The sequence below is a fragment of the Photinus pyralis genome, unplaced genomic scaffold, assembly GCF_008802855.1.
Source record: "Photinus pyralis isolate 1611_PpyrPB1 unplaced genomic scaffold, Ppyr1.3 Ppyr1.4_LG3b, whole genome shotgun sequence".
Taxonomy (NCBI): Eukaryota; Metazoa; Arthropoda; class Insecta; order Coleoptera; family Lampyridae; genus Photinus; species Photinus pyralis.
The window spans coordinates 3,130,109-3,158,052 of record NW_022170510.1 but is presented as its reverse complement, the minus strand read 5'-3'; the positions used below and the strand labels follow the sequence as shown (position 1 = coordinate 3,158,052).

The 27,944-nt window shown below is 35.1% G+C and overlaps 1 protein-coding gene across 6 annotated transcripts; it reads right to left on the bottom strand.

The window, feature by feature from the left end:
• Window positions 1-1,591: 1,591 nt before the first annotated feature.
• On the bottom strand, window positions 1,592-27,597 carry LOC116167177 (V-type proton ATPase 116 kDa subunit a). 6 transcript variants are annotated; one of them, XM_031482429.1, is made up of 15 exons: window positions 27,276-27,597; window positions 27,050-27,226; window positions 26,871-26,999; window positions 10,652-10,752; window positions 10,296-10,337; window positions 8,178-8,304; window positions 4,963-5,139; window positions 4,701-4,913; window positions 4,366-4,656; window positions 3,973-4,319; window positions 2,823-2,950; window positions 2,542-2,771; window positions 2,264-2,489; window positions 2,043-2,214; window positions 1,592-1,993 (listed from the first exon to the last, which is right to left on the bottom strand). In XM_031482429.1, the coding sequence occupies exons 1-15, from the start codon at window positions 27,390-27,392 to the stop codon at window positions 1,888-1,890; spliced, it is 2,583 nt and encodes an 860-aa protein (XP_031338289.1). In that variant the 5' UTR covers window positions 27,393-27,597; the 3' UTR covers window positions 1,592-1,887. The 6 variants fall into 6 exon arrangements, with proteins under 6 accessions (XP_031338289.1, XP_031338290.1, XP_031338294.1 ...); XM_031482430.1 differs by having other exon boundaries at window positions 10,652-10,749; XM_031482434.1 differs by lacking the exons at window positions 10,296-10,337; window positions 10,652-10,752 and adding an exon at window positions 14,455-14,528.
• Window positions 27,598-27,944: the final 347 nt, after the last annotated feature.

Below are 27,944 nucleotides of genomic sequence, written 5' to 3'. Positions count from 1 at the left end.
CAACACACTAAACCGGCAGACAGTAATAGATACAAAACTATAAACCATCTCGAGGATCGCTATTAAAACTTTGCTTTGTGACAATTTTCGTAGGTAATTGCACAAGCGCATCAAAATGCTCTTTTAACAAAGTATGAAGTGTAACTTCAGCGCATTTTCCATAAATTGATCAATACTTCTCCAAAGGCCATACCTATGTGCGCTACGTTTTTCATTACTAGACGCATATATGGTTAAAATTTAAAAAAAATATTTTCATAAATAAGGAAGTTGACACTTACTGCGCAGTTGATATTGCGCGTCCTGCGCATGCGCTTATTAATCTCATATTTACAATTTGCAATACGTTTGCTTTTACTATAAGTATCTTTGGTTAAAATTTCAAAGAAATATCTCCATAAATAAGAAAGTTTGCATTGCGCATTCTGCGCATGCGCACATCTGATTTTTACTGTATGCGATATATTTGCCTTTACTACAAGTATCTGTGATTAAAATTTCAACAAAATATATTAATAAATAAAAAAGTCAACATTGCGCAGCCTGCGCATGCGCAGTTCAATCGTCAAGATTTTCTTTGACTCAGGTGCCAGAGCGATACGCTACCGAATGCAAAAAGAACGAACTAAATATCTTGAAAACTGTAGAAGTAGTTAAGGCCTCGGACAGACGGACGGACAGAGAAAGTGGCTGCAATAGCGCACCCAACTTCGTTGGAAAATGCGCTAAAAATTATCAGGTTTATTTTGATGCACGAGTGTAATTCGGGGGAATATTTCCCGAATAAACATTACAAACTCACCTTACCTACTTATAAAATTGTTAAAGTGTATTCCCATGAAATGTGCAATTATCGCAGGGCTCTTTCGTTTTCTACAATGCAATTACCGCTGTAATTGACCTATAATTGCACACCTTAAATGGGATTTATTACATATGATACAAATAATCATTCGAAAATTTGCTTACGTTTAGGTTTTCTTTATCCAAGTTAAATGAAGTTAAATTGCTGATTGCAAGATTTATTCCACAAAGGGAGAGACAAGTAGGCAAGTAGAGTACGTAACGTAGGTATATAAACAAACACGGAGATTACACTTTTTTTCGAGAATTCGAAAAGTGGTGCAAGTTAGATATATCGTTTCTTATGCACCCAAAGACAACGAGTAATACGTAATTGCGAATATAAAGTGATATTTGCTTTGTATGTGATGTGTACCTGCAAAGATGATCAGCACTTCGCCCCAGATGTAAATTATGGGGATTTCTTGTGGGACAGCTTTCTAACAATAAAGTATCAATACTTCTTTCCCTAGACAATTTGCAAAACCATTCCAATAAAAGAAATCTGTAGAAGAACCAACACATTGTTGTATGCGCTAATAGATGGAGCAAAATAGAGGGATAGCAGGCTTTTAAATAAGGGGACATTTGAAACAAAACTTAGCGTGCTTTTTCCCCTTAAGATTGACCGTCTGTAGTATATGTTGTCTGTGCTAGCGTTTACCATCTGCACAGATCACACTATTTCTATGTGAATTTTAAAAATGGTGTTGGTAAATTGCAATCCTTTAATTTAATCCATACAACATTTACGATACATGTATATTTCACAGGACTACGAACATCACGAAAATTATAAATAATCAACTTCTAATTTATGTCAAAAACAAAGCTTAGATAACATCATATCTACATCGATCATGCAATTTTTGTCAATACAACAATTTAAATAACTGTCAATAAATATCTACAGCAGGTAAACGTGAAATTATGTAGCACCACACTTTGGTCGGGATACTTTATTTTACGGTGAAGGATGAACGGCAGAATTAAGTACAATCTAGAAAAATTACAATTATTTAGAACATTTATTTATTTATGGAATTATTCATCTGCAGTTTGTGTTGCAGCGGAATCAAGAATAGTCTCAAAAGAGAAAGGTTGAAATCCATGACCGATTCCTGAATAAAACTTGCTTTGAAACTCGACCCTACAATCGACACGTAAACATAAACAAAGAACAAAAATGAACATTTTACCAATGCAAACGTAATGTATGCAGAAATGCAGACAGTCCTTCCATTAAAACCAAAATTGCAACTGTTAAAGAGGCCCATATACTAAATATTATGTATAAGGCAATACCCCCTTCGAAGCCTTGAACTTTTAAACCTTTACTTAGTACCATCTGCCATAAAACTTCCGACAATTCTGTAACGAACTCGTGTATAGCACCTTATTGTAAAGCTTGCATACTTACGTGCGTGAGCAAGAGATAATGCCCATAAACGTAAATATGATGCAGTATGAGAAACAGATCCCAGAACGTATTCAATAGTGTGAATTCCTTGATGAATAAACAGTTCACCTAAATCCTCTTCGGCATGACTACCATGTCCTCCTTCAACACGATGAACCGTGTTGTTATGTGCAGGTTGCTCTGCATCTCCGTTTTCGGTTGCAGCATTCATTTGCTCATGGGAAACCTGCGAGAAGAATTTACTTTTACCACAGATAACTTCAGATTGTGTGACGAACCATATAGTTGGATTTCTTTTGATTTCGCATTATATAAATTGGTTTCGCTAGCAACATCCATGGAACACAAATCACTGCTATTACCACGAGAAATCTTTCAATGCCCATTTCACCATTATACATATAATCAGCGCAATCTTCAACTTTGTTAGGCTCTTTGAATAAAACCATATTGATGAAACTAATTAATATCGACGGTGCGCAATGAGGGCTGTAAGTTATCTTGTCTTCTACAAAATAATTTGAAGTAAATTAGTGTTCGGCATCATTGCTAAACTTACTATCATCTGTTGGGTAGTACATCAGCCATTTAATGAACATTAGGAGAACCATGTACAAGAACAAGAAACACAAGAATATAAGCTGAGGGATGAATTCGCAAATTATTTTTATCTTATCTTTGAAATACCTGAAAAAAGTTGGTAATTGTAACAGGAGCATGAATTTCAATGAAGCTAAAGTTAGATAAATGGGCCACTGGGGAAAGTCAGGTAAGGTTAGTTTGTCGGAACACTAGATTTGTGTGTTGGTAACTCCAAATTCATATACACCCCATGATCTAAGATAGTGACCTTAGTTTGGGCGCACGTCATTAATTGCATGATGTAACCACACTTAGTAATGACGTCATAATACACAGATGACGTGGGTGCAAACTAAGGAAAACCCTATGGTTGGCAACCCTTCATTTATTTTCAGAAGTGTTAGCTTTAAAAGAACGGGCGTTCAATAGTTGATCTGGTATGTATGTATCGTATGGGTGGCACTCTCTAGGTACAGACGTTTTCAAGTCGCCTCAATAGCTGTCTGTCTGAGCTAACGACACTCGCGGTATGACTGGAGGGACCGCCAGCTTTACATGCTCTCCGAAGCATGGTAGTCAGTAGTTGTTCTGTATCACTAAAAACTGGCAGGTTGTGGGATTCAAACTCACAACCTGTGAGGTTGGAGTACGAGTCTTAAACCGTTGCGCAAAACTGACTACTAGTAGTAGTTCGTTGATTTTCCCTCTCTAGTACTATTTAGAGCCGTTGCATTTGTAGAAATAAAAATGCTGAACTCTATTAAAATAGTTTTTTTGTTTATGTTGCTTTAGGTAGCAAAAAGTGTAAAAAAATTAAAACACATTACCAACATTTTTGCTTCGTCGCATTTCTATAAACATTTTATCTTTTTTCTGTTATATATCCGCCAATCATTTTATTAGGGCACTAGGATACTGTGTCACCAGAAAATGACATACATACCACAAAATTTGGAGCTTGCAGTTGAAAATAAAATAACGAAAAATTAAAGATAATTTGTTGTAAAATAAAGGTATTTTATAAAATAGCTTTTTTTAAATTGGTAGTATGGGTCCCATTTACCTAACTCCACCAACGTAACATTCACATGAAAATTGGAACCTGAAGTGAAAATAAAAATACTTACATATGATTAAACAAACCCAATACAACACCGAACAACATATGCAAAACGCCAAATATAATAGAAATCTTCATTTTATAGGCGTTCTGAAAAATAATTTTGTTTTTCGATAATTGCCAAACAGGATCCAACCCAAATGTGTATGGGGATCCACTATAGTCTGAAGTGGAAGGATTTAGCGTCATTTCAATCTCATCATAGATAACGGAACTATTGTAATGAATTTTCCACGCAGATCCAAATATGTTAAACGACTTTGAAAATATATCATTATACATCATTCCTGTATACATGGAAAATGCACCCATTAAGAAGATAATGTAACGACCTCCAAAAAATATGTTCCAAATCTAAAAGTTAGATTAAACTTCTTTGTGATAAATAATGAAAAAGTACCTCGCTATCGATTTTCTTGGCAGCCAATGGTTTTTCTTTTAAAATCATCCACAAGCCAAAAAGGGTCATGAGTAGTCCATGCCCGGCGTCACCAAACATGATTGCAAATAAGAACGGGAACGTGATAATAGTGTAAGGTGCCGGATTCATCTCTCGATAGGAAGCAATTCCATATGAATCAATTAATGCTTGAAAGGCAGAAGTAAATTTATTGGTGTGATTGTAAGTGGGAGGGTCTTCACAGGTTTCCATTCGATTTAAAATTGGAGGCACAGAACTGCCACTCCGTTCCTAAAGATCTTGTCACAAAAACGTTATGATTAAAAATATATTACCGTTCCTCTCCTCAATGCCAACTGAATATTTTCAATATCCAACACTGGCACCCAACACTCCGCAATGAGACACTTTTGCGTAACATCCAAATTGAACAAATTTAAAGTATGGTAGATAGCCTTAATTTTTCTAACTTTAACGAACCAATTTTTGATATTCTTAGCTGCGGCGACAAGAACACGATGGCGATGATCTTGAGTTTGGCCTAACACCTACAAATTATTGAATAGAAACGTGTCAGTAAAGAAATTATTAACCCACAGTATTCAGATCTTCTATTCGAGTCATAACTCCCATTGCCATCTCCCTTCGATCGGCAGGGGCCTCCGGACATGGATATAATGTTGCTCTAAACCCTTCGCATATTTTTTTCACACGAGTTTTTAACTGGTCCCCTTGAAAGAATATTATAAAAACTGATTTGAAGACTTGGTCACTCTAAAAATTAAACACGTATAGTTCCAAAATGTTCTACTGTCGGCGCAAAAAGTTTGAAGTCGAGTTTGGGAGCTAATAAAAAATAATCGTTTGTCAGATTTGATGGTGTGTTTAAAATACCTCAATACCAAATGCTGAACGCGAACGGTAAAATTTTAAATTTGAGTGTACTTTTGAAATCGCGCATAAGGACAACCTTCACAATCTCAATATGAAAACAAACACATTGGAAATGGTTGCCGAAAAAAATTAAATCAAGACTACCCTTAAATAAAAATTAATGTAATATTTCTGTCCGCGTCTATGGAGAGAGCGCTTCTCTTACATCGATGCGTACACCACAATCAGCTGTTACCCTACGTCCTTCTCTTTCACATGGAACAGTACGGTTGTCGCAATTCTAAGTAGCGCGGGAGAGAGAAACATGTGTATTGTTCCGTGTGAAAGAGAAAGGCGCAGCGTAACAGCTGATCGTGGGGTACCGAGGCCTACGATACTTACAGGCTGGAGCGCTCAAAAAACACACGGGACGTTAGCAGGCAGTTTGGGACACATTAAATAATAATAATAATAATGGATTTTATTGATTAGGAAAAAAAAATGGTTCCTACACCATAACCAATAGGTTCAGGGTCAGATAAACCAGTAGGTTACCTGTTCTTCCCCCTGTACCCTTAGACACATAAAGAATATATTTATACACATAGATTCTACGACATAAAACAATTAGCAGTTCAATTTCGATTGAAAACAAGCACAAATCTACTAAGTAACTACCTACCAACAAAGGAAAGAAAAACAAAAACAAAAAAACAAAACAATAATAAAATTATGTTAAATTATGTTAAATTTCGCTCTCTGATTAATAATTTTTTAATTTGCCGTTTAAAGGCATCTTCGGACAGGGGCAATAACTGTCTGTACACCGAATTATTACAGAATTTGCAGATGTTAAATGAAAACGAGTGTTGAAACATTGCTAAATTGTGCATTGGGATGGAAGCTAAACCCCTGTGCCTCAGATTTAAATGATGCACATCGGTCCGGAAGGTGATTTTATCGTACAGGTACGGTGGTATCTTATAAGTTAAAACTTTTCTAAAAAGTGACGAAGCATGCAGTCGCCTTCTTTCCAACATATTCAACCAACCAAGTCGAGGTAAGGTGTGCGAAATTCTGTCATATTTCCTGATACCAAACACGAAACGTAAGCATGAGTTCTGTACTCGCTGAATTCTGTCACGGTCTTTAGCTAACAAACATGGGCCATACAAAACATCGCAATAGTTAAATCGCGACAGAACCAGCGAATCACAGAGAACAGCCTTGTGTTTGGTACCAAGAATATGACGACTTGAGTAAAGACTCCTCAATTGACCGTAAGCCGAAGCAATAAGGTTGTCGATGTGTTGGGTAAATCTCAATTTACAATCAATAAGCACACCAAGATTTTTTACACACTTCACCGATGGAATTGAGTCATTGCCAATTTTTAATGCAATTTTATTGTGTATGCCAATGTTGTCATCACCGAACACTATAAAACACGATTTTGCAGGGTTAATTATTAACGAATGTTCTTTCGATGCCTTGTGTACATTTTCTAGATCTTCATTGATACATGCCAAAGAGGATTCTAGTTCAGTTCTTGTAAAAGAGTAATACAACTGGGTATCGTCCGCATAGAGATGGTATTTACAGTGATTTAGTCCTGTCAACAAATTAAATGTATAAACTGTGTATAACAAGGGTCCTAATATGGAACCTTGCGGAACACCTCTAGACACAGTCGTAAGCTCGGAGTCCACTCCATTTAGAGTTACTCTTTGGCATCTATCACTCAGGTAATTATGTATAAGCTGTAAAGCATTATAATTCAGTCCAACGAATTTCAATATTGCATTGAGCACTTGATGGCTTAACATGTCAAATACCTTAGAATAATCAAGTAGAACCAGAATAGTGATTACATTACGGCTTTCGTAAAATCCGTGCGCGGCTCCACAATTTATTTTTTTTACTCCGGATCTTTGTAACATAGAGCCACGAAATTTCAATGAGAGCTTGTCAATGGTACATACAATTAAATTCTGGCGTTCATTAATTTTTAATAACACTGAGAATAACTAATTTAAAGATTTAAAGTCTTTGAAGATAGAACGATGATAGTAAATCCACGTTCTTCTATCTTTACACCATCATATTTATTTTGCTAGGAATGATATCGTTATAACTCTTTCGGTGTGTTAAACTAGAATGGTATGCGCCTCCAATTGTGCATATATAATGCCTTATCTAGCATTAGTGTAGTTTGAACAAGCTCTAGATCGCGCATTAATTATCCGCGTAAAATGCACCACGTGAGAAACTTTTTTGTTATTGCTAGCATTGTATCACAGGAGGGGGCGTCCGACCGGTGAGGCTCGGGAGAGGGGTCCGCCTCCACTCAGGCAGTCCAAAAACAAGATGCTGAACGGATCCGGAAAAAAATGGTAAATAGTGGAACCGCGCACGGATTTTCCATAAGCCGTAATGTATTTAATGTGTTCCAAATTGCCTCCTAAGGTCACGTGACTTTTTCGAGCGCTGCATCCTGTAAGTATCGTAGGCCTCGGGGGTACGCATCGATGTAGGAAAGTGCGTATGCGCTTTCTCAATGTGATAGAAGCAGACAGAAATATTAATTATTACATTAATTTTAATTATTGTACTATATCTATGTGTATCATCAAACATTAAGACCATGAGATTAATTTAATAAAAAGCATAGTTTCATTGTAAAATGACTTTTAATTGGATGGACATACAGCAATAGGTGCTTATGCGGCTTTTTATTTCGAAAATAAAATTGAGACTGCATGATAAAAAAAGAATTTAATTAATTAGGTCCTAAAATTAAATGTAGTGCGAAGAGCCAAAAAACCGGCGCTGTACAATGTAGAATTAAATGAGGCCATTGAAATCCATTTCACGGCCATTTTTTATTCGGCCTCAAAGTTGAATTACACACTTTTTGCGCCGACTACAGCTATCCTTACCGTTGACGGATCTTCCAGAGGAGTTTCTATTTCGGCTTGACGAAGAAATACATTACCCCGACAGGCTCTCCATAACATTCGCTCAAATGCAGGTATACGTTCTCGAAGAATCACACCAGCAACAAAGCTACATTTAAAATGTTGATTAATGTTTTAAAGTGCTTTTGGTACAATTTAAATATTTGCAACTTTACAATTTTTCATTTTAATTATTTGAAACCTTCGATTTTCACAATCTGTTTCAATCATTGTGCATTGGACCAAGCAAAACCAAGCAATTTCTTTGTTCGTATAATGCTTTTTTCAAATACTGTTTAAACACCGTGATCAATTCCGTACATGCGAAAAGGCATGCTTTTAAAATGCAATTTATTTTTCAACTTTAATTTTTATTAGAACAGCTAGAAGTTTATTGAATTGGAAACATGCGAGCACTGTTTGATTGAAACACAATGTTCAGTGTATAGCAAACATGGAAATTGTACATACAATAAAAGTCCCGATGCATTTAAATTACTATTGCTGTAGTAAAATAGGTTAGCAACACACACCACAAGAAGAGGTTAAATTCACAGTGATAGTTAATCACAATTTATGAGTGGAGCTCGTTCTCCGATGTTTTCAATATTGAATTGATTCGTGTGCATCAGAAGTTTCATTGCATCACATATATGTATGCACTTTGTAAATTCGAAGAGAGGAATCTTAAAATCAATTTACAAAGTTTATATTTCAATATTTCAAAGTTAAAACTATAGTGAATTGCAACACTGGAAAATGTAGAGCATATATGGCTTTGAATTAGTATGACTCAAATGCAATATAAATACAAAATAGATATTAATTAAGATTAATTGATAAATTTGAAAAAAGAAAATTCAATGAATCATGTTGTGCAGTTTCTGATTTATGACTTACACCTAAAAGTAAAAATGTATCAATTTATTATTTCAAACTATAAAAAATAAAGATAGTATGGTATATAGAATGACAGTGTGTTTCCCATTGGGTCCCAAGCTGCTCATTTGATTGACGTTTGTGTATGGTTACTACAACAGTGAGAGCAACGTAGGTTAGGTGGCATAACAAGCTTGGTGCTTAGTTGTTAAATAAAATGTCAGCCCAGGTAGCCTTATCCACATAGTCCTACAATGTGGTTTCTTCAATCGCTTAAATCACAAACTAATAGCACTGTTGGGAGAAAAAAAATTTAAAAATCTATACATCCCTAACAAAAGTTCTTTGTTTAATAATTTCATCTTTGTCTTCTTTTGTCTGTAACTTACAAAACAAAAAACTGATTGTACAAATCAGTTGTATGCAAGGACTGATCGGTAACGTTCAAAATGAGAAACAGTGCACAATTTCAATGTTAAGGATCAATATCAACCTATTACTTACGATATTCAAGAATACATTTTCCAGCTGTTGCATGTATATAAGTTAGATAAATAAGCGATACCATACTAATTTTTACATTTATTGACCTACTCAGTTTAATGACAGATAAACTCCAGCTAATTACGAGCGTATTTATCTAACGTAATGGGGCGTTTAATTAAGATTCAAATAATTAAATAATCATAAAAGAATATAAGATACAGCTGCAAATATTTGTCAATATGTATTATACTAAAGTCTATTTTAATTTTGTTAGTACGTCGATCAGATTTTGCCTTACAGCAATAATGCCTGATCTGTTGTGTATAAAGTATCTATTTGCCAATTACTTCGTAATTCTTACCAGCACTTTTACCACTTTTTGAATGTAGTATAAAGCAAATTTTTATACTGATAAAAAGCGAAAATCAAGTAACTTAAAGTCTAGTGCGAAATGCTAAGCCATTCACACTAAGAGTCATTACTTTTTCACCATTGCGAATGCAGAACTACATTAAGCAACACTGCTTTTGGCAAATAAAGCGAATAAACATAAAGAAATAAACAAAATAAGCACAGTACATTACACAACACATATATGTCGTAATTAAGTAAAACCAAAATTTGATAACGATTTAAAGCTGAACGAAAACTAAATCAAATGTTAGCTTTACTTTACACATTGTATGCAAGTACACATAATGTAGTAAATATATAAAAGTATAAGGTATTACTGACCATGGAAAGAATTCTTCCGTTTCGTACGTTTTTTCCGGCAAACTGTTCAAGTAAAAGTACTGTTGTTTAAATATTTTAGAAACAGTTTTAAACGAAATATAAAATGAGTTTATGAATTAGACGGTAAAGTAATGAACTGATCAGTTAAAAAAAGAAATCTATTAGTAATGCTGTATAAAAAACACACAATGAATCTATTTTTTTCAAGAAACCAATTGTTGTAATGACCTTTGAATGAATGTTATCTAATTGACAGAAACGAATGAAAAGAATGGATTCGGAGTATTGTGTGCTAAAATAATGTTATGTAAGTTAATATGAAAATGTAGTGACGGTGGCATGAAAGTGATACGTACCCCAGCTGTACGGAGCCGAGGTTGCCTTGGCGAGCTATAGAGTCGTCACTAATGAGGGCCCGGGTCATAGATTCAGTAGGGTTTACACCCCCCTCGTGCTGCTTAACAACACAACACATTAGCAAACCCAATGCACCATTTGCCACAAACGCATTTGAAACTACTGCATTTTTTAGTTAAACCTTACCTATAGTGCAAGTCCAATATTTAACAACATCTATTATAAATGCAGGTCGTTTCAAATGTAAGTAGGTTTCCATATGCAAGGTCATTGCACTGTATGTGGACTTGGACACATCAGTAATATAGACACAACTAAGCTTATTCTAAACCAAATCATACTAGCACAATAGCAACTATAATACGATACTTTACCTTAGAGCAGCCACTACAACCCTACGAGTTAAGCAGTATGTACTGTGTATATCTATAGTGCAAAGTGAATGAAGCGTTTATGCGCATGCACACAATAATATGCATTTGTATTTGAAACCATACCCAATACAAATGTATATTTTTTTACATTAGTACCTCCACACAAAAATAGCATAGGTAAAAGTTGTGTTTCTAATGTACCTTCTGGTTGTCACAGTTGATCATTCATTTTTAAACAAAAATTAACATTTAATCTATGACAATGTAATGTACAATGTAAGGTGACAGCCGCGCTACAAACGGCATTGGGCTAAGTTAACATGTGCTTGCCTTAGTGTAGTCCTGTGGATGTTTTGTGTTTACCATAAAGTAAAAGTGCTGTAAGAAGAGGTCTGTTGTTGGCTCAGCACAGTTCTCGAACATATTTTAACAATAAATTAAATGCTTAATCTACCCTACCTTTTTTAAACAAAGTTATTTAAATAAATTGATTTGACAGGGTATATTAAGCACTAAAAGTAACGATAAAATCAATGAAAGACTATTACCCTAGTTTGAGGGCCTGTCCTCCGGCTCGGAGGCCCTCTTCACCTAGTAGTGTAACTTGTTCCTCCTCCCGGGCTGAATCAGCCATCTGGGCAGATCCGCCTCGTTCAGCCTGGTGACACATCGCCAGTCACCTAACCTATCCCTAACCTCTATCGGCTCCGCAATTATTTTTTTCCATTTCAAAATATGAGCCATGCAGTTTGCCATACAGGATCACATAGGTATAGGAAAACAATGCGAGAGGTTGTACGATTTTAGTTAGATTTTAGCAAACTTATTTTACTTACTGTCACTACCGAGTGGTTAGTGGAAAAGAGAGTTTGTTATAGCACGACGGTTGCTTGAGTATTAACAGCATAAAGTTATCAAAGAAGTAAAAGACAGAGTGAGTGGTAGTAAAAGAAACTAGAAAAAGGTTAAGAAGAAAACAGAGTGGGGAAATGCACCTTTTATAGATCAGGTAAAAGTATGTTAAGCTCTGTACAAAAATGGAAGTATTAAAACATCACCGCATACAGAGCATATCGCAACCATGGCTGTTTACAAATTTTTGCAATTAATCTATGACTTACATAACAAAATAGGTACTATTGATCATAACAATGATTTTTACCTCTCTTAACATGATTTTAACATCTTGATAAGGTTCAAAAGTTTGCGCTTATAAACTTATTTATGAATTCACTAGTTTGCCACATTTCTTGAATCACTACAGTACAGGGTAGTTCAAATTCGTAGCTCACCATTGGGATTTCTATAACGGTGGGAGATACAGTGATGTCCAACGGTGGTAAAGTTGCCCCTTTTGTAACTAAAAAAACGCATTTGAAATTTTTTCCCTAGCTTAAACGGTCGGATATGGACGGTTTCCGTTAGCACCTTCTATGGGCACTTTTTTGGAGAATCAGATTCGGTTTTCATAATTTCCACTATTATACTTCTTATTTCTTATGGACGCCATATTGGATTTTTATGGAATGAGACGAGGGACAAAAAAAGGAATTCATTTGAATGCATCGCCATCAAAGCTATGTTGATCTAGTTATTTGTGGATGTTTTGTTGAGAAATGAATGTCAAAACAGTTGATTTATTGAAATTTTTCTTGTAAATTTATGTAAATGTAAGAGCGCGACACGTTATTATTTGTCTAGCACGTTTTCCAACTCATGTGGAAAGGCGCTGTTCTGGCTTTGCATTCAGTAACTTATAGATCCGGCACCACAACCAAGAACAATCTGGAGATATTTTTTTGAAATTATGAGCACAGATGCTTCTAGTAAAGACAAGCATATCGCATACTGTAAAATTCAAATGTGCGCATACGCAAACTCATATTTCTTATAGATTTTTTGAAATTTTAACCAGAGATGTCAAAACAAGCATAATATCGTATATTCTAAAAATTAAATGTGCGCATGCGCAAAGTCATCTTTCTTATTTATAGAGACATGTATTTTTAAATATTAACAGAGATGATTCTAGTAAAGGCAAGCATATCGCATATTGTAAAAATCAGATGTGCGCATGCTCAAACGGCGCGATGTCAACTAATTTATAGATACATGAGCTTTTGGGAAGTAATGATCAATTCATGGAAAATGCGCCTTAAAGCGAAAACCTTTTTTTCATTTTTCTTTATTTGTTTTCTATCTCATTTTGTGAAAATCCAACATGGCGCCCATAAAAAATAAGAGCTTCAAAAACTAGCATGTCAATGGATAATTCTAACAGATTCAGATTCTCCAGAAGAAAGTGCCCTCAGACGGTGCTAGCAGGAACCGTTCATTTCCGACGGTTTCAGATAGATAAAATAAGAACAAAATCTGTCATTTTCAGTTTTTTGGAGATAGCTCTGTACTTTTCAAAGATTTTTCAAAAACTTCAAATGCGTATTTTAAAGTCACAAAAATGTTACCCTACACTGTATCTCTCACCGATACCATCCTGTACAAATTGAGAGGATTGAAAAATTGAATTTTCTAGTGGGTAGATTGTAAAACATCAGCATCCTTAAAAAATTCACTTTATAAATGTTCGTTAGCTATAAAATTGAAAAATTCAAAATATATAACAAAAATAAAACTAATACCTTAGGTACGTTTAAAACTGAGTAAAACAATGAATTACTTGGAAATGAAGGAATCTTAAAAAGCTACATGCAAAAGCAATCAAGCAACAAAATCAACTGGAACCGAGGAGGTAGTGATCGATTAGAAAGTCAATATTATCCCACTACATAAATAAAATAAACCTTAAACGAATAACAAAAATTCCAAATATAGGCATGCAAAAAGTTGAATATAATTAAGGAAATAATGTCCTATTTTAACTGGAATTAAAGAATTATCTAACGATAAATAGCAACAGAAATGACGTACAAAAGCAGATGATAAGAGTAAATGTGTCCAGATAATGAAATTAAAACCAAATATGTGACGAGATAAACTTGATGTGTTAACAAAAGCATATTCGTATCGCTGGAATGAGGAATGGGATATTGCAACCCTGTATGAAAGAAGCTATTTAATTATACTGGCAGACTGTGCTACCAGGCTGACAACACAACAACAAACAACAAGTAACCCATTGAGAATTCCTCTGTAATACCTGCATCTTGTAATTTAAGTTAGTAACTAAGTGTTGCAATCAACAAATGGACACAAGAGAAAATGTACATTTCACTTTGCATCCGCAAACATGCACTGTTATGAATACTAACAATAAGAAAGATTATTAATAACAGATATAATATTAGATTTTTGTCTTAATCGCATAAAGACAAAGAAAAGTGTCTTTGAGATTAGAGGGTTTGCATGCTTTTAAAGATGCTGTATTTTATGCTTCTTGTGTTATTAGTAACATTTCCTTTATAACTTACAAAAGGGTGACGAGGTCAAGAGCGACAGTTGAATCAAGTTGACAGTGTTGATACAATGGAGTAGTTGCCGAATCCTGGTGCACCACATGTAGTTATTTAGTAGAATGAATGACACAATTAATACACTAATTAGTAACACATATCCACAACATTTATTTTTCTCATTTAGTTTGTGCATTGCGCATTTGGCAGGTTGTATCAAAGAATGTCAACCTAATTTAGATTTACCATTGTTTTACAGTACACAACATAGAGTTTTCCTGTTTCCATACCATAATGACACACTGGATTTCAGAAACAGTTAAAAAAGGATAAAAATAATAGTCACACATCTGTGAATAAATTATAAATTTTTACAGAATTTGGATCTCTCTAGGTCTGGTGAAAACACGTTTTGATTTTTAAATTTAAGATAGCAATTGATTATCAAGTCGGGATACCAATTACTTAAATGGTGGCAGTACCCATGCACTGGTGGAGATGATCTTTATGCCTTCGCTCTACTATGCCCACAACCCAATCTCGATGTGCTTCGATCTACAGCCCCTTAGTTAGTAAATTAGGACAAAGGGCACAGTAAGGCCACATGCATTTGTTTAGAACACTGGAATTGACCAACGCTTGCAATAATTTTGTTCGATGGGATGAGAAAGTTATATAAAACAGTGGAGCGCCCAAATAAGGGTACTTGCCATATTACAAAGTAAGAGGAATACCGCCCAGTTATAATTAATAAAATTGTTGCTAATAAAGTGCACGCAGTTACGTATACATAAACAGCAAATATTTTTTTATAATCGAGATTACGCGTATCCTTCACTATGATCATCAACTACACCAATGAGTATATTTACTGTAGGTAAACAGCTCGTAGGTACTTGGAATTTGTTATCTTTACTTGAAAGTAGAAGATCGTTAATTTACTTTGAATTGTAAATACACCACATCATCGTTCATCGTTTATTTTTCAAGTAGGATATAATTAAGGGCTGAACTGTAGTTTCTTTTGTAGGTTAAAATTCGTATATTAAACTTCTACAACAGAGACCCGACAGTTAGCCACTTAAAAAACGAGAAAAAAGTTACCAGAAGGAGCGTTCCAGGATACCCCTCAACCTATTTCACAGGTCACTGAGCCTCAACAACACACCAAACCACGCAATCGCATCTCCGGTGATGAGCAGAAGAGCAGAAACAAGGCCAGGCTGGCCCACATGGGTCAAAAAATCATAGGCGGGTCTCATAGTGCAGCGGAGAGCCGGCGCTAACTCGCTTATTTGAGGTAGTTTTTTTTTTTCAGAGTAGAAAGAATTGGGACCCACACCATTTGGTTCAGAAATGTTTGAACCTTCAGAATCTCGCTTTACGACATTTTCCCGTGGTCCTGATAAAAGTTATAGGCCGCTAAAGTTGAATTTTACTCATTTTCGCGCGCGCGACTAGACCACCGAAAGTATTTATTTTCTCAGTAACTAAGCGATATACATCAATAATTCCTTTTGTAAAATGAAAGTACATTTATAGCAGAATCTAAAGCATTCAATTTACCTACCTTGTTATGGACAGTTTTTAGAAAAATGACCGTCAACTTCCAAAATTCGTGTAGCAGATGAAAAGTGCGCACTTTGAACTCTCATAACTTTTTATTTCACGATATCGATTTCCAATATTTATAGCTCATTCGATGCTCCAAAGCATTGTGATTATTTTATTTTCTATAACATTACCGTGAATTTTTCATAATAAAAAAGTTACGGTCATTTAAGTAAAAACCTACCGACCTCGCCGAGTCGGTAATCGCGAGTGAGATGGAGAGGGAAGGATAGTCAGCAGCGTTCGCTAAACAAGGAGCGATGCGTAAGAGATTTTACTTTACTAAGAAATTTCTCTCCGAATACCAAAACTAGCTATTTAGGCCGTTTACAAATGCATTCCGCCGAGTTGCATTGTAAAATCTCAAACAATTCATTAACTCCATGTATCTCAGTTCTTTGGTGAAATATATAGGTACAAATAGGTACCTTTCCCTGTAAATTTTGGAGGTTACTCCACATTAGGTATCTCTTGTGCTGTGCTGTATATTGCAAGATCAGCAGTAACAACGGTATGATTTTGTCCCAAAGATTCAGGCTTGTTTTTTGATTTCACTAGACGATGGTTAGGATGGTATTGTAGCTCGCTGGTGGAGAATTCAAAAACGGCATAGGTATATTATATTGAATGGTAGATACCGGAACTTACTTAGGAGGATTATCAGCAGGTACTTAGGCTGTTAAAGTCAGTTATCTGGTCGTTATCTAGTGATAGGTAAACCTGGTGGTCAATCATTTCTAGACATGCCGTCTGCATGATCTCGAATTTAAACTTAACTTAAATAATTTAAATATGTAGTCATCTCAATAGTTTCAAAACTTTTATGAGTTTATTTTTTCCCCCCGGTTCTTTTGAAATGTGTTAAATTCAACTTTCAACTTTTAATGTAATAATTCAACCCTCCGGTTGGTTGTCTTCTTAACAAGGCTTGATAATAATTCGTTTTGAAACTTAGGACAACCTTTCCGGTTTAGCCACCCTTCAGGTTTTTTCACTTGGCTTCGGCCAGTTAATAATTAAAAAACAACATGTTCGTCTTATTCGTCTTCAACGTTTGTTTTCCTGTTAAATTTCACATCGCCTGATGATGGCAGTACGCCGAAGCTATAGTCGCTTTTATTTTTAAAAACTTCAACGAATAAAAACTATATGGGGAAGGTTTAGAGAGTTTTGATCACACAATATATTTCAACCCCCATTTCGAGGAACGATGGATCCAAACACACAAAAAAATCCATGTATTCGTTTAGGAGCCACCCTCAAAAAAGTGGTAAAGTTTCTTTTTTTCTCAGCAACAGTTACAGAGACTGGTGGTAAGTCTTTGAATAGGTTTTGCTGGATGCCCTTTCCGGTTTTGCAAATAATTTTTCAAAATTCCTACTGCAAAAGGACACACCCCTCAATAGGGGTGCGAAAAAATGTTGATTTCGACGAAATTTGGTATCTGGTGGTTTTTGAATCTGAAATTAGTTTTTGAAAATTCGAAAAAAATAATTCCACTGCAATTCTTGGCTGGACAACGAAAATTGACAAAATTCCACGAAGTTTGTTGTCTAGGTACATACTTACGGAACAAAATTATTGAACAGTTTTTTTAAGGTCATTTTTCAAACAAAAGTTACACTCATTTGCAAATTGGTCTTTCGGGTCAGAAAATGTTCTCCGACAGTGGCATAACTAAGTACAGTAAACGTCAATATTACATGTTCTGCTAAGGGTGTCTACCTACATTTCACAAAAATTTGTCAAATAAAAAATGATAATTTTATCACAGCGAGCATTAATAACTTCGACATCAATGAGGAAACAGTCACAGAATAAGAATAAGTAGGCCATATTCTGTGGAAACAGACGAAAAAAATTCAACGCACAGTCTTTTTTCAAAAGCGAGATACATCGACAGAAGAAATCCAAATTCCTCGTTTACCTATCACTAGATAACGACCAGATAACTGACTTTAACAGCCTAAGTACCTGCTGATAATCCTCCTAAGTAAGTTCCGGTATCTACCATTCAATATAATATACCTATGCCGTTTTTGCTACAATACCATCCTAACCATCGTCTAGTGAAATCAAAAAACAAGCCTGAATCTTTGGGACAAAATCATACCGTTGTTACTGCTGATCTTGCAATATACAGCACAGCACAAGAGATACCTAATGTGGAGTAACCCCCAAAATTTACAGGGAAAGGTACCTATTTGTACCTATATATTTCACCAAAGAACTGAGATACATGGAGTTTTGTTTGAGATTTTACAATGCAACTCGGCGGAATGCATTTGTAAACTAAACGGCCTAAATAGCTAGTTTTGGTATTCGGAGAGAAATTTCTTAGTAAAGTAAAATCTCTTACGCATCGCTCCTTGTTTAGCGAACGCTGCTGACTATCCTTCCCTCTCCGTCTCACTCGCGATTACCGACTCGGCGAGGTCGGTAGGTTTTTACTTAAATGACCGTAACTTTTTTATTATGAAAAATTCACGGTAATGTTATAGAAAATAAAATAATCACAATGCTTTGGAGCATCGAATGAGCTATAAATATTGGAAATCGATATCGTGAAATAAAAAGTTATGAGAGTTCAAAGTGCGCACTTTTCATCTGCTACACGAATTTTGGAAGTTGACGGTCATTTTTCTAAAAACTGTCCATAACAAGGTAGGTAAATTGAATGCTTTAGATTCTGCTATAAATGTACTTTCATTTTACAAAAGGAATTATTGATGTATATCGCTTAGTTGCTGAGAAAATAAATACTTTCGGTGGTCTAGTCGCGCGCGCGAAAATGAGTAAAATTCAACTTTAGCGGCCTGTAACTTTTGTCAGGACCACGGGAAAATGTCGTAAAGCGAGATTCTGAAGGTTCAAACATTTCTGAACAAAATGGTGTGGGTCCCAATTCTTTCTACTCCGAAAAAATTTTTTGAACGATTTCGCGGCTCTCTCCGCTGCACTATCAGTAAGGCTGGAGCACCGCGCAATTGAAGCTACAAGCAAGCTGCAGACAGGAAACTCAAAGTAACGATCATAGATAACATACTCCCCTGGGTACGCTAACGCCTAACCAGACGAATGTAGTACAAAATCACCTGGCCAAGGTTGTGGCTACGCAAGCACCCACGTTCACGGGTTGGAGGTACTCAGGCGAGATCCTAACAATATCGTGCGAGAAGAACCATTCCCTTGAGGGGTTCTCGACGAGACGGCACACCACATCCTTTGTGAATGTCCTGCTCTAGTCCAACTGAGACGATCCATGTTGGAGGTATCCTGGTCAGACATTGTTACGATTAGAGCCCCCTCCCATTCCGGCATCCTTAGGTTCATCTCACGTGTGGGATGGCTTGAGTGACTATGAGGGGTTGGACGGCTCTAGTCCGACAGGTAGTACAAAGGGCCCGAATTTGAGGCCTACGCACACGTGGACTCTGTCCACTCTCCAATTGTAATCCAGAAAGCAAAATCATTGAAAACAAAGATGATTGTATAGCAATTATATTGGCGAACCCAACGTGGGGCGGGATTTCAGGGTTGTACATTTTGCGTCACCTATTGAATAGAGCCTATTTTTGGTTATTTTGTTGAAAATGGAAGGACTTAATGTTGGCATTTGAAAGCTAACGCAAATGATGAAAGCGATCAACAATGGTTAATGAGAATAATTAGACATTAATCTTTGGCGTACTTGACTTAGGACTTGAACTGATAAAACCACAAGTAAACAGAAGATTGGAAAATCTAAATGGTATACCAAAAAGGGTAATAGAAGCTATGAGGCATGTGGTTCCCTAAAGAAATGGAACCCAATCCTCCAAAACAAACAAGATCTTTTGGACGTTGTCATTATTGTCCAAGGAAAGAAGATAAGAAATGCCGTACTTATTGTGCTAAATGCCAAAATTTCTTTTGCAAAAATCATAGACAAAAGCGGCAAATTAATTACTGTAATCAGTGCAATGAGTGTAATTAATATTGTTTCTTTAGTACCTAACATGTTTTTTTGAATATATTCTGTAAAATAGTCATTATTAGCCAGGTAAGTGAGTTTTTACTGGCGATAGGAGCAGTTGACTAGCGAGCCGTTAGGCGAGCTTGTCATCTCCTAGAGCCAGTAAAAACTATTACCTGGCGTATAATGTACAATATTTTATTTGTTACTCATTTGTAAACGTAAATAATTAGTTCTTAAATTAATCTTGAAGAAATGTCTAAAATATCATGTTATCCATGTAACAGAGACTTCGCATTAATTCTGGCCAATGAAATTACTAGATTACTAACTTGTAAAATTTTTACAAGTCTGCTGTCAGTTTTACAAGTCTGCTGTCAGTTTTACAAGTCAGTAGCGTTTAAACATGACGTTTACCCGTTTGCGTTTTGTCTTGTTAATCAACGTTTACAACTGAGTAACAAATAAAAATGTTTATTTACTTATTACTATATATTACTGCTATAAAACCGCAAAAATAAAGTGGGGTACATTTTGTACCCCGCTTGGGGCGACGCGTTCCTTAGAAAGCTTGGTACGCCAAAGGTTAAAAATTAAAAATTGCGAAATTTGAGAAACAGTGTAGAAGATGAAATTAAATCAGAATTTAAAAAATTCATTTTAAGTTGGAGGTTTTGAAAGAGCGTGAGATGAAATAAGATCAATTTTAGGTGCATAACAGATGATAAAAGCCACTGTTCTATGGAGTACTTGCTCTCTTATTTAACAAAAATATCTTAAAACGTTTCCAGTGTGATCTTGTGGTCAATGTAAGGTAATGGCCTACAAGTAATTGCCCCGAACAATTGTAGTATTAATGGAGCGTGTATAAACACCTTGTCATTGTTCCGACTCAGTGACCTTACAATCAATCCAAATTCGATCAAGTGTGTACAAAGCACACTTCATATTGTACCTCGTAATGTCTAGAGTAATTTAATAATTCATAAAACCAATAATTCATTATTACATCACAAGTCATAAATCACGCAACCCAACTTTTAATTTACAAAGTTGGCGAATAAATTATTAGAATTGTGACAGCCCGACATGCCATTGTGGGCACAAACACATTTTGTGGTTTCAAAAATATGGGAATAAAAACGGTTATTGTTAAATTAAATACCAATTAAACCAGCGCTTTAATCTCGCCACAGGCAAAAAAAGATTAACCTTCGTCTTAAACATCAATTAAATTTGTTTATGGACAAATTTAGACGCTAATTATCCAAATTCAACCAAAATGGTTTTTAAACCATGATGTTTTATTTTACAATAATTTACAGCTAGACAATACATAACAGTGTTGTAAATGTAGATTATCAGAATGTCCAGTAATAGCGAGTAATTTGCATACCGATCAAAAAACAATAGCGCAATGTAAGTATTTCGTATTATATGTACAACGTGGTATGCGCTCATGCAATTTTAATCACAAATGCGGGGATTACAATTATACACACATTAATTTACGCCCAAAGTTAAGTTTTAAGTTAGTTACAATAAAATACACTCCGTTTCACATTTCTGAGAACAAGCAAATACAGCATCTTCAGAAGCAGTAGTGATCTAGGGACATTTGAAGGCAAATATAAAAATCCTGAAAAGGTCAAAATTAAATGAACGCACTTTGCGATGCCAAATTTTCTATTTAAATGCAAACCAAAACCAATTTACTGTAGCTTCTTTAGTAATGCTAGTTTAGTATTCACGAACGTTATTGCGGGAATACCCACTTTTACATTTCTTAAGAAACATGTTACTTAATTAAATTATATCAGGGTAAATTCCATTTTAGTTTTATATGATATGTTCACAACCACAAATCCTAATGCAAATAAATGCTGCAGGAAACTATTTATTTAAATAATAAAATGAAAAATTATATAGAATGAGGATTATGTGTGTCAATAAGGTTTACAAATAGAAATAAAAAACATAAGTACTGAAGGATATTAACAACATTTTTAAGATTGTGGATGAGACAAAAAGTATTTGCATTTGAGAAAATTCTTTTAGTACCTCAACGAACGTACCCTCTCTCAACTTTTGCAGTACATTCTTGAAAATCGTAAATAACCAATCTCAACTTCTCATTTCACAACGCTTTTTGTTATTTCCACAAACATTGCTATAGTGGGAATCATTTTGGTATGGACGAGGGTCCAAGTTAATGGACCGTCGGCGTCAGGGAGTTTCAAAAGATAAATAGCAAGAACTAATCTTATTTACTTACTGATCAAGTTCATTGAAATCTCTTGATCTTATCAATTTTTTGTTGTAATTTCATTCCTTATCTAATAGTGTAGGTATTATCATATACATTGAGATATAGTTTTGGTAATTTACTACTACAGTTACACATTTGTATTGGAAGTTGGAATAAATATGATGCAATTAATTGGTATAGTTTTGGAAGTTTAGGGCCAGATAAACAATCTTTAAAGTCTGTGAAATCCCTTACAATTTTGGAAAACGTGTGATTTTTTATTAGCATCTTAAAAGTTATTGCTATTTAAAGTTTATTTTTGGAGGGGCGCATATCTTTCGTTGTGTCTAGGGGCACAAAAAATTTAAATCCGCCACTGGTACTATGGCTAAATTTAGCCGCTTGACATTTTGACTTTTATGTTAAAATGACGTTTGGAATCCAAATCATAATTGCCCATTCTCCTAAATGATATTATTATACAGGGTCGCTACTAAAGATGGAACAAAAGCTCTCACGCTTAAACCATTTTGAGATATAAACGTGAAAATCAGAAAGTTTCCATTTGCAATTATTTCACATATTTTGAGGTTAAAAAAATTTGTTTGCACATTGTTTTTGAATGCGACCGCCATCTTGAATTTTTTTGAATGGAAACATAAGTCATGTGATACGTCATTAGAAAGCTTATTTTTTTCTCTTTCTTACTACTTTAATCACGAATTGTGTTAAATTACAAAACAATGGGGAAAAAACTCTGTCAAATGGTCCAGATCACATAAAATTAAGATGCAATACATTAGCCACCCAAGCGAATGGTACGGCTTTTCTAATTTTCATTTAATAAAGATTTAACGATTTTTTAAATTGAATTTTTAATGTTAGTTTTTGAACCCCCTGTATTTATTCATAATCATAATATCAACACAGTCTACTGTAGCAGAACCTCTTCTAAATTTTAAATTAAAAAATAACTGCTTTCATATAGAAAAAATTGTTATTTTATTATTTTGGCTGCAAACGCCATTAAGATAAACATTAAAGTGTGTCTAAAATGTAGATGAAATGTTATAACATTTACGTAGAATCTAAAAATAAGCAAGTAGGCATCAACTTCCGATATCACCGAAAGTGTCGCAAACTTGAAAATTATGTTTTTATAAATTAAAAAAAAAAGAGGGACTAGACAAAACTTGACCAGACAAACGACATACAGACAGACACTAATCGTTATTTGATTTAAATCCGTGCGATAGTTAATCAGGCTATCTCTGATAACTGACATGAAGGACAGCTCAGATGAGGATCTTTTATTGACATTACTATACCTACTGTTAAATTTTCAAAACATTCCTAGGCCTCCTTTTTGAAATATAGATAGCTGGCGTTCGTCGTGAGACACCCTGTACTGTATATGTATATAGGGTGCCTAAACAAGGTTATGATTGGCCGAACAAGATGGCGTGTCACGTGAGCGGCGTCGTTGTCGGCTGAACCAGCAGTCAGACGTGTCGAGACTTGTTTGTCTTTGTTTACTTCCATTCATCTCGCTAGTTCGTCGCAACAATTCGTACGTCGTATTTCACATATACACTAAATTTCTATGACTAATTATTCTAGTTTTTATTTAAGAGATGCCTTTAAACCACATACCCCGCAAGATGGCGCCATAATTACCTAATTTTGGAATTTGGAATATTTATTAGACACATAACTTTCGCATTACTGAAAATCATGCAAATATGGGAATACAGCTTTTTTGGGACGACAATTTTCATTATTAACCATAAAAACCAAGTCGAAACTTGCAATACTTAACAGCTTCCTTTGAAGTAGTAGATACTTTTTGAGATACTTAATACCTTCCCACCTACATGAGAAATTAATTGCCCAAATATCTTCTCGCAAAAATTGACAACGAAAGATAATCAACCATGTTGGCAAACCTAGTAAAGTTCAGCTATTCTCTCCAAAGAGGGCGCTTGTTATCACCAAGAATGTTAAATGTGTTCAGTGTGATTTCCAACCAATAATAAATACGACTTGCTTATTAGAAGTCATTTATTGACGCGCTTGGCAAAATCTGGCAACTTGTTTTAAAGGCCTCTGTTAATTTATAATAGCATGTGCACTTCCGCTTCTGCTTCCATTTATGAAAGCTAAAATGTAGATGAAATGTTATAACATTTACGTAGAATCTAAAAATAAGCAAGTAGGCATCAACTTCCGATATCACCGAAAGTGTCGCAAACTTGAAAATTATGTTTTTATAAATTAAAAAAAAAAGAGGGACTAGACAAAACTTGACCAGACAAACGACATACAGACAGACACTAATCGTTATTTGATTTAAATCCGTGCGATAGTTATATCAGGCTATCTCTGATAACTGACATGAAGGACAGCTCAGATGAGGATCTTTTATTGACATTACTATACCTACTGTTAAATTTTCAAAACATTCCTAGGCCTCCTTTTTGAAATATAGATAGCTGGCGTTCGTCGTGAGACACCCTGTACTGTATATGTATATAGGGTGCCTAAACAAGGTTATGATTGGCCGAACAAGATGGCGTGTCACGTGAGCGGCGTCGTTGTCGGCTGAACCAGCAGTCAGACGTGTCGAGACTTGTTTGTCTTTGTTTACTTCCATTCATCTCGCTAGTTCGTCGCAACAATTCGTACGTCGTATTTCACATATACACTAAATTTCTATGACTAATTATTCTAGTTTTTATTTAAGAGATGCCTTTAAACCACATACCCCGCAAGATGGCGCCATAATTACCTAATTTTGGAATTTGGATATTTATTAGACACATAACTTTCGCATTACTGAAAATCATGCAAATATGGGAATACAGCTTTTTTGGGACGACAATTTTCATTATTAACCATAAAAACCAAGTCGAAACTTGCAATACTTAACAGCTTCCTTTGAAGTAGTAGATACTTTTTGAGATACTTAATACCTTCCCACCTACATGAGAAATTAATTGCCCAAATATCTTCTCGCAAAAATTGACAACGAAAGATAATCAACCATGTTGGCAAACCTAGTAAAGTTCAGCTATTCTCTCCAAAGAGGGCGCTTGTTATCACCAAGAATGTTAAATGTGTTCAGTGTGATTTCCAACCAATAATAAATACGACTTGCTTATTAGAAGTCATTTATTGACGCGCTTGGCAAAATCTGGCAACTTGTTTTAAAGGCCTCTGTTAATTTATAATAGCATGTGCACTTCCGCTTCTGCTTCCATTTATGATTCCGCATACGCAAAAAATCTGTTGTCTCCTGTTTCTACTTCTGCTTGCACAGGCCACTTCGCTTTGATCAATTCGTGATTGTCGACTCACGACCTGTTTGTGTTTCAGCAACATTCAAAGGTGTACCTATGAACGGTTTCAGGACCGTATATATTCAGCCTGACGCGGCCGCCGCTTGAATTTACATAGTTTTTATAACACGGCACAAACCGTGAATACAAATGCATAAAAGGCATTATATTGTGTCGTATTTTTATTAATTGACAGTTTTTCGCATCTAATTGGTAGGCAACCGATTCTCATTAAACAACCCAAATTTACTCGATAAAATACAAACCTCTTGAGCAATTATAACTGATAAAAATACGTATACATTAACTTGCTTTAATTAAAATTGATAAAATGAATTTTACATTGCAAAACTAATAATAATACAGATACGTCAAAACCAGGTCATAACTTACCTACAAAATTGATCGCAGACTAAAACTTTTTCGTAATTGAGACATTAAGTAGAACAAATGCTGAGTAATGGTTTACAGATTAAAGAAAGATTGACTGCAGATGCCGCGGAACCGTGGTACTATTTAAATGTTTATTATTCTACAATGGTTGAAATAGATATAAACACAGTATAGACATAATATACAGTTTATCTTTTATACATTTTTTTGCATCTCTTTTGGTTTGCACATATTCATTTTGCAGGGGTCTTTCAAACAGTTATGGTATGCGTTTCAAATTGCACTTTTAATGAATTTCACATTGTTCACAATCCTGCAGGATATTGTAATCCTCTGAAATTCCCTTAGAGCCCTTATTTTCGCAATCTTCTCAAAATTCAACCTTGCCGCCTTAGTGTCAGTTACTGTACCTACTCCCAGTGTTTTTAAAACACTTATGAATGATCCAGGTATTTTCAAAAACTTTTCAGTTGCACCTCGACTATTTTTAAAAATTGCAATCAAGTAAGTACAACCACAAATAATTAAACCTGATTCTCAATTTTTTCAGATTCATAATTTACAAATAAATCAAGAGCAAATTCTTGACAATTATGTAACTTCAAGGTGGTTCAGAATCAATAAAGAAAGCTACAGGAAACTGGTTTTTTTATCTTAGACTTTACCGAACTTGACCATTTCGAAACAAACAAAAAGTATACTCTACTTTTCCCATTACCCACAGTATTTACATTGTAACTGATAATTACCAAAAATTATACACCTTTGTTAAATGCAAATTTGGGCAAAACTGTGATAAATAAAGCGAGCAACCCACAACAGTAATTTGTAAAAATCATGCTAGGTGAATAATAATCAAAAAATAGTTAAAAGTAAATGATTAACATACCTCGTCAAAAAATACTTGGGTTTTTCGTAAGATCTGCTTTAACTCCGTTAATTCCAAGAAATTTCGTTTCAATGCCTCTGCATTTTGATTCACTTCTCGGAGTTCGTTTTCTAATTTCTCAAAAGTTGCCTGGAAATTCGACAATTAACATATTAACATAATAACTTACAAAAGCCTACCTCAAGATCGATCATTTCTCTCGGCTGGGGCGCTTCCGGGTTTTCGCCAGTGTCAAGCATAGGTATACCGTCCTTCTTGATTTCTTTTTCCAAGTACCGTAGCTTTCTTTCCATTTCATCACAACGCCTTACTTCGTTGACAAATTTTCTTTGAAATGCATTCACATCTGGATTCAACTGTAAAATAGTACAGTAAGATGCAGACTGATTTTTAGTCGCCACTTACGTCTCTAAATTGCACTAAACCAAGTTCACCTAATTCGGACACACAGGCATAAGCAGCCTCACTTTGAAGGAAAAGTTGACACAGGGTCATTTCCTCACTGCGGAAAAGGGACCCCATTTCTCTGAACTTTGATGATGATTAATATGACCAATTTATAATATCACCAACTATGCATCACCCAAATTCACTAAGCGAATTAATTTATCTACCAATTTGTAAATTTAATTGACCATTTAAACTAATTTAACCAAATTGAAGTATGCCGTATAACCTGCCGTAATTCCTCTCGCTGTTTAATTTTTGTGAAAGGAAAAATCATTATTGAACCAAAGTTCAATGCGCATGTCCTCGACGTCATGATAAGTCGTACGGGTAAATTCCACTTCCAGGATGTAACTAAGTAAGCGAGTTTTGCAAATAATGATCGTCTGTTCGTCCGTCTGTCCGTCTATGTACATGGTTAACTCGCGAACGGTTTCGAATTGTTCAATTCTATTGTACAACTAATAGTTCCAATGGTTAATTTTCTGAACCACTTCGCAATTTTCTTGTCTATTTTGTTTGCCTGTACTACAAGGCGGAATGGTACACGAATCAAATCCTCTGATTTTCTTGACGAGTTTCAGAATCTTTTCTCGGAGAAAATTTTGTGGAATATATTTGATCTCG

Excerpts from the sequence above, each read along its gene's own strand:
- LOC116167177 (XM_031482429.1), bottom strand. The coding sequence starts at position 27,392 with ATGGGGTCCCTTTTCCGCAGTGAGGAAATGACCCTGTGTCAACTTTTC. Across the intron at positions 2,772-2,822 it reads GTACTACCCAACAGATGATA|AAGACAAGATAACTTACAGC; the intron begins GTAAGTTTAGCA and ends ATTATTTTGTAG. Across the intron at positions 1,994-2,042 it reads CATACATTACGTTTGCATTG|GGTCGAGTTTCAAAGCAAGT; the intron begins GTAAAATGTTCA and ends TGTCGATTGTAG.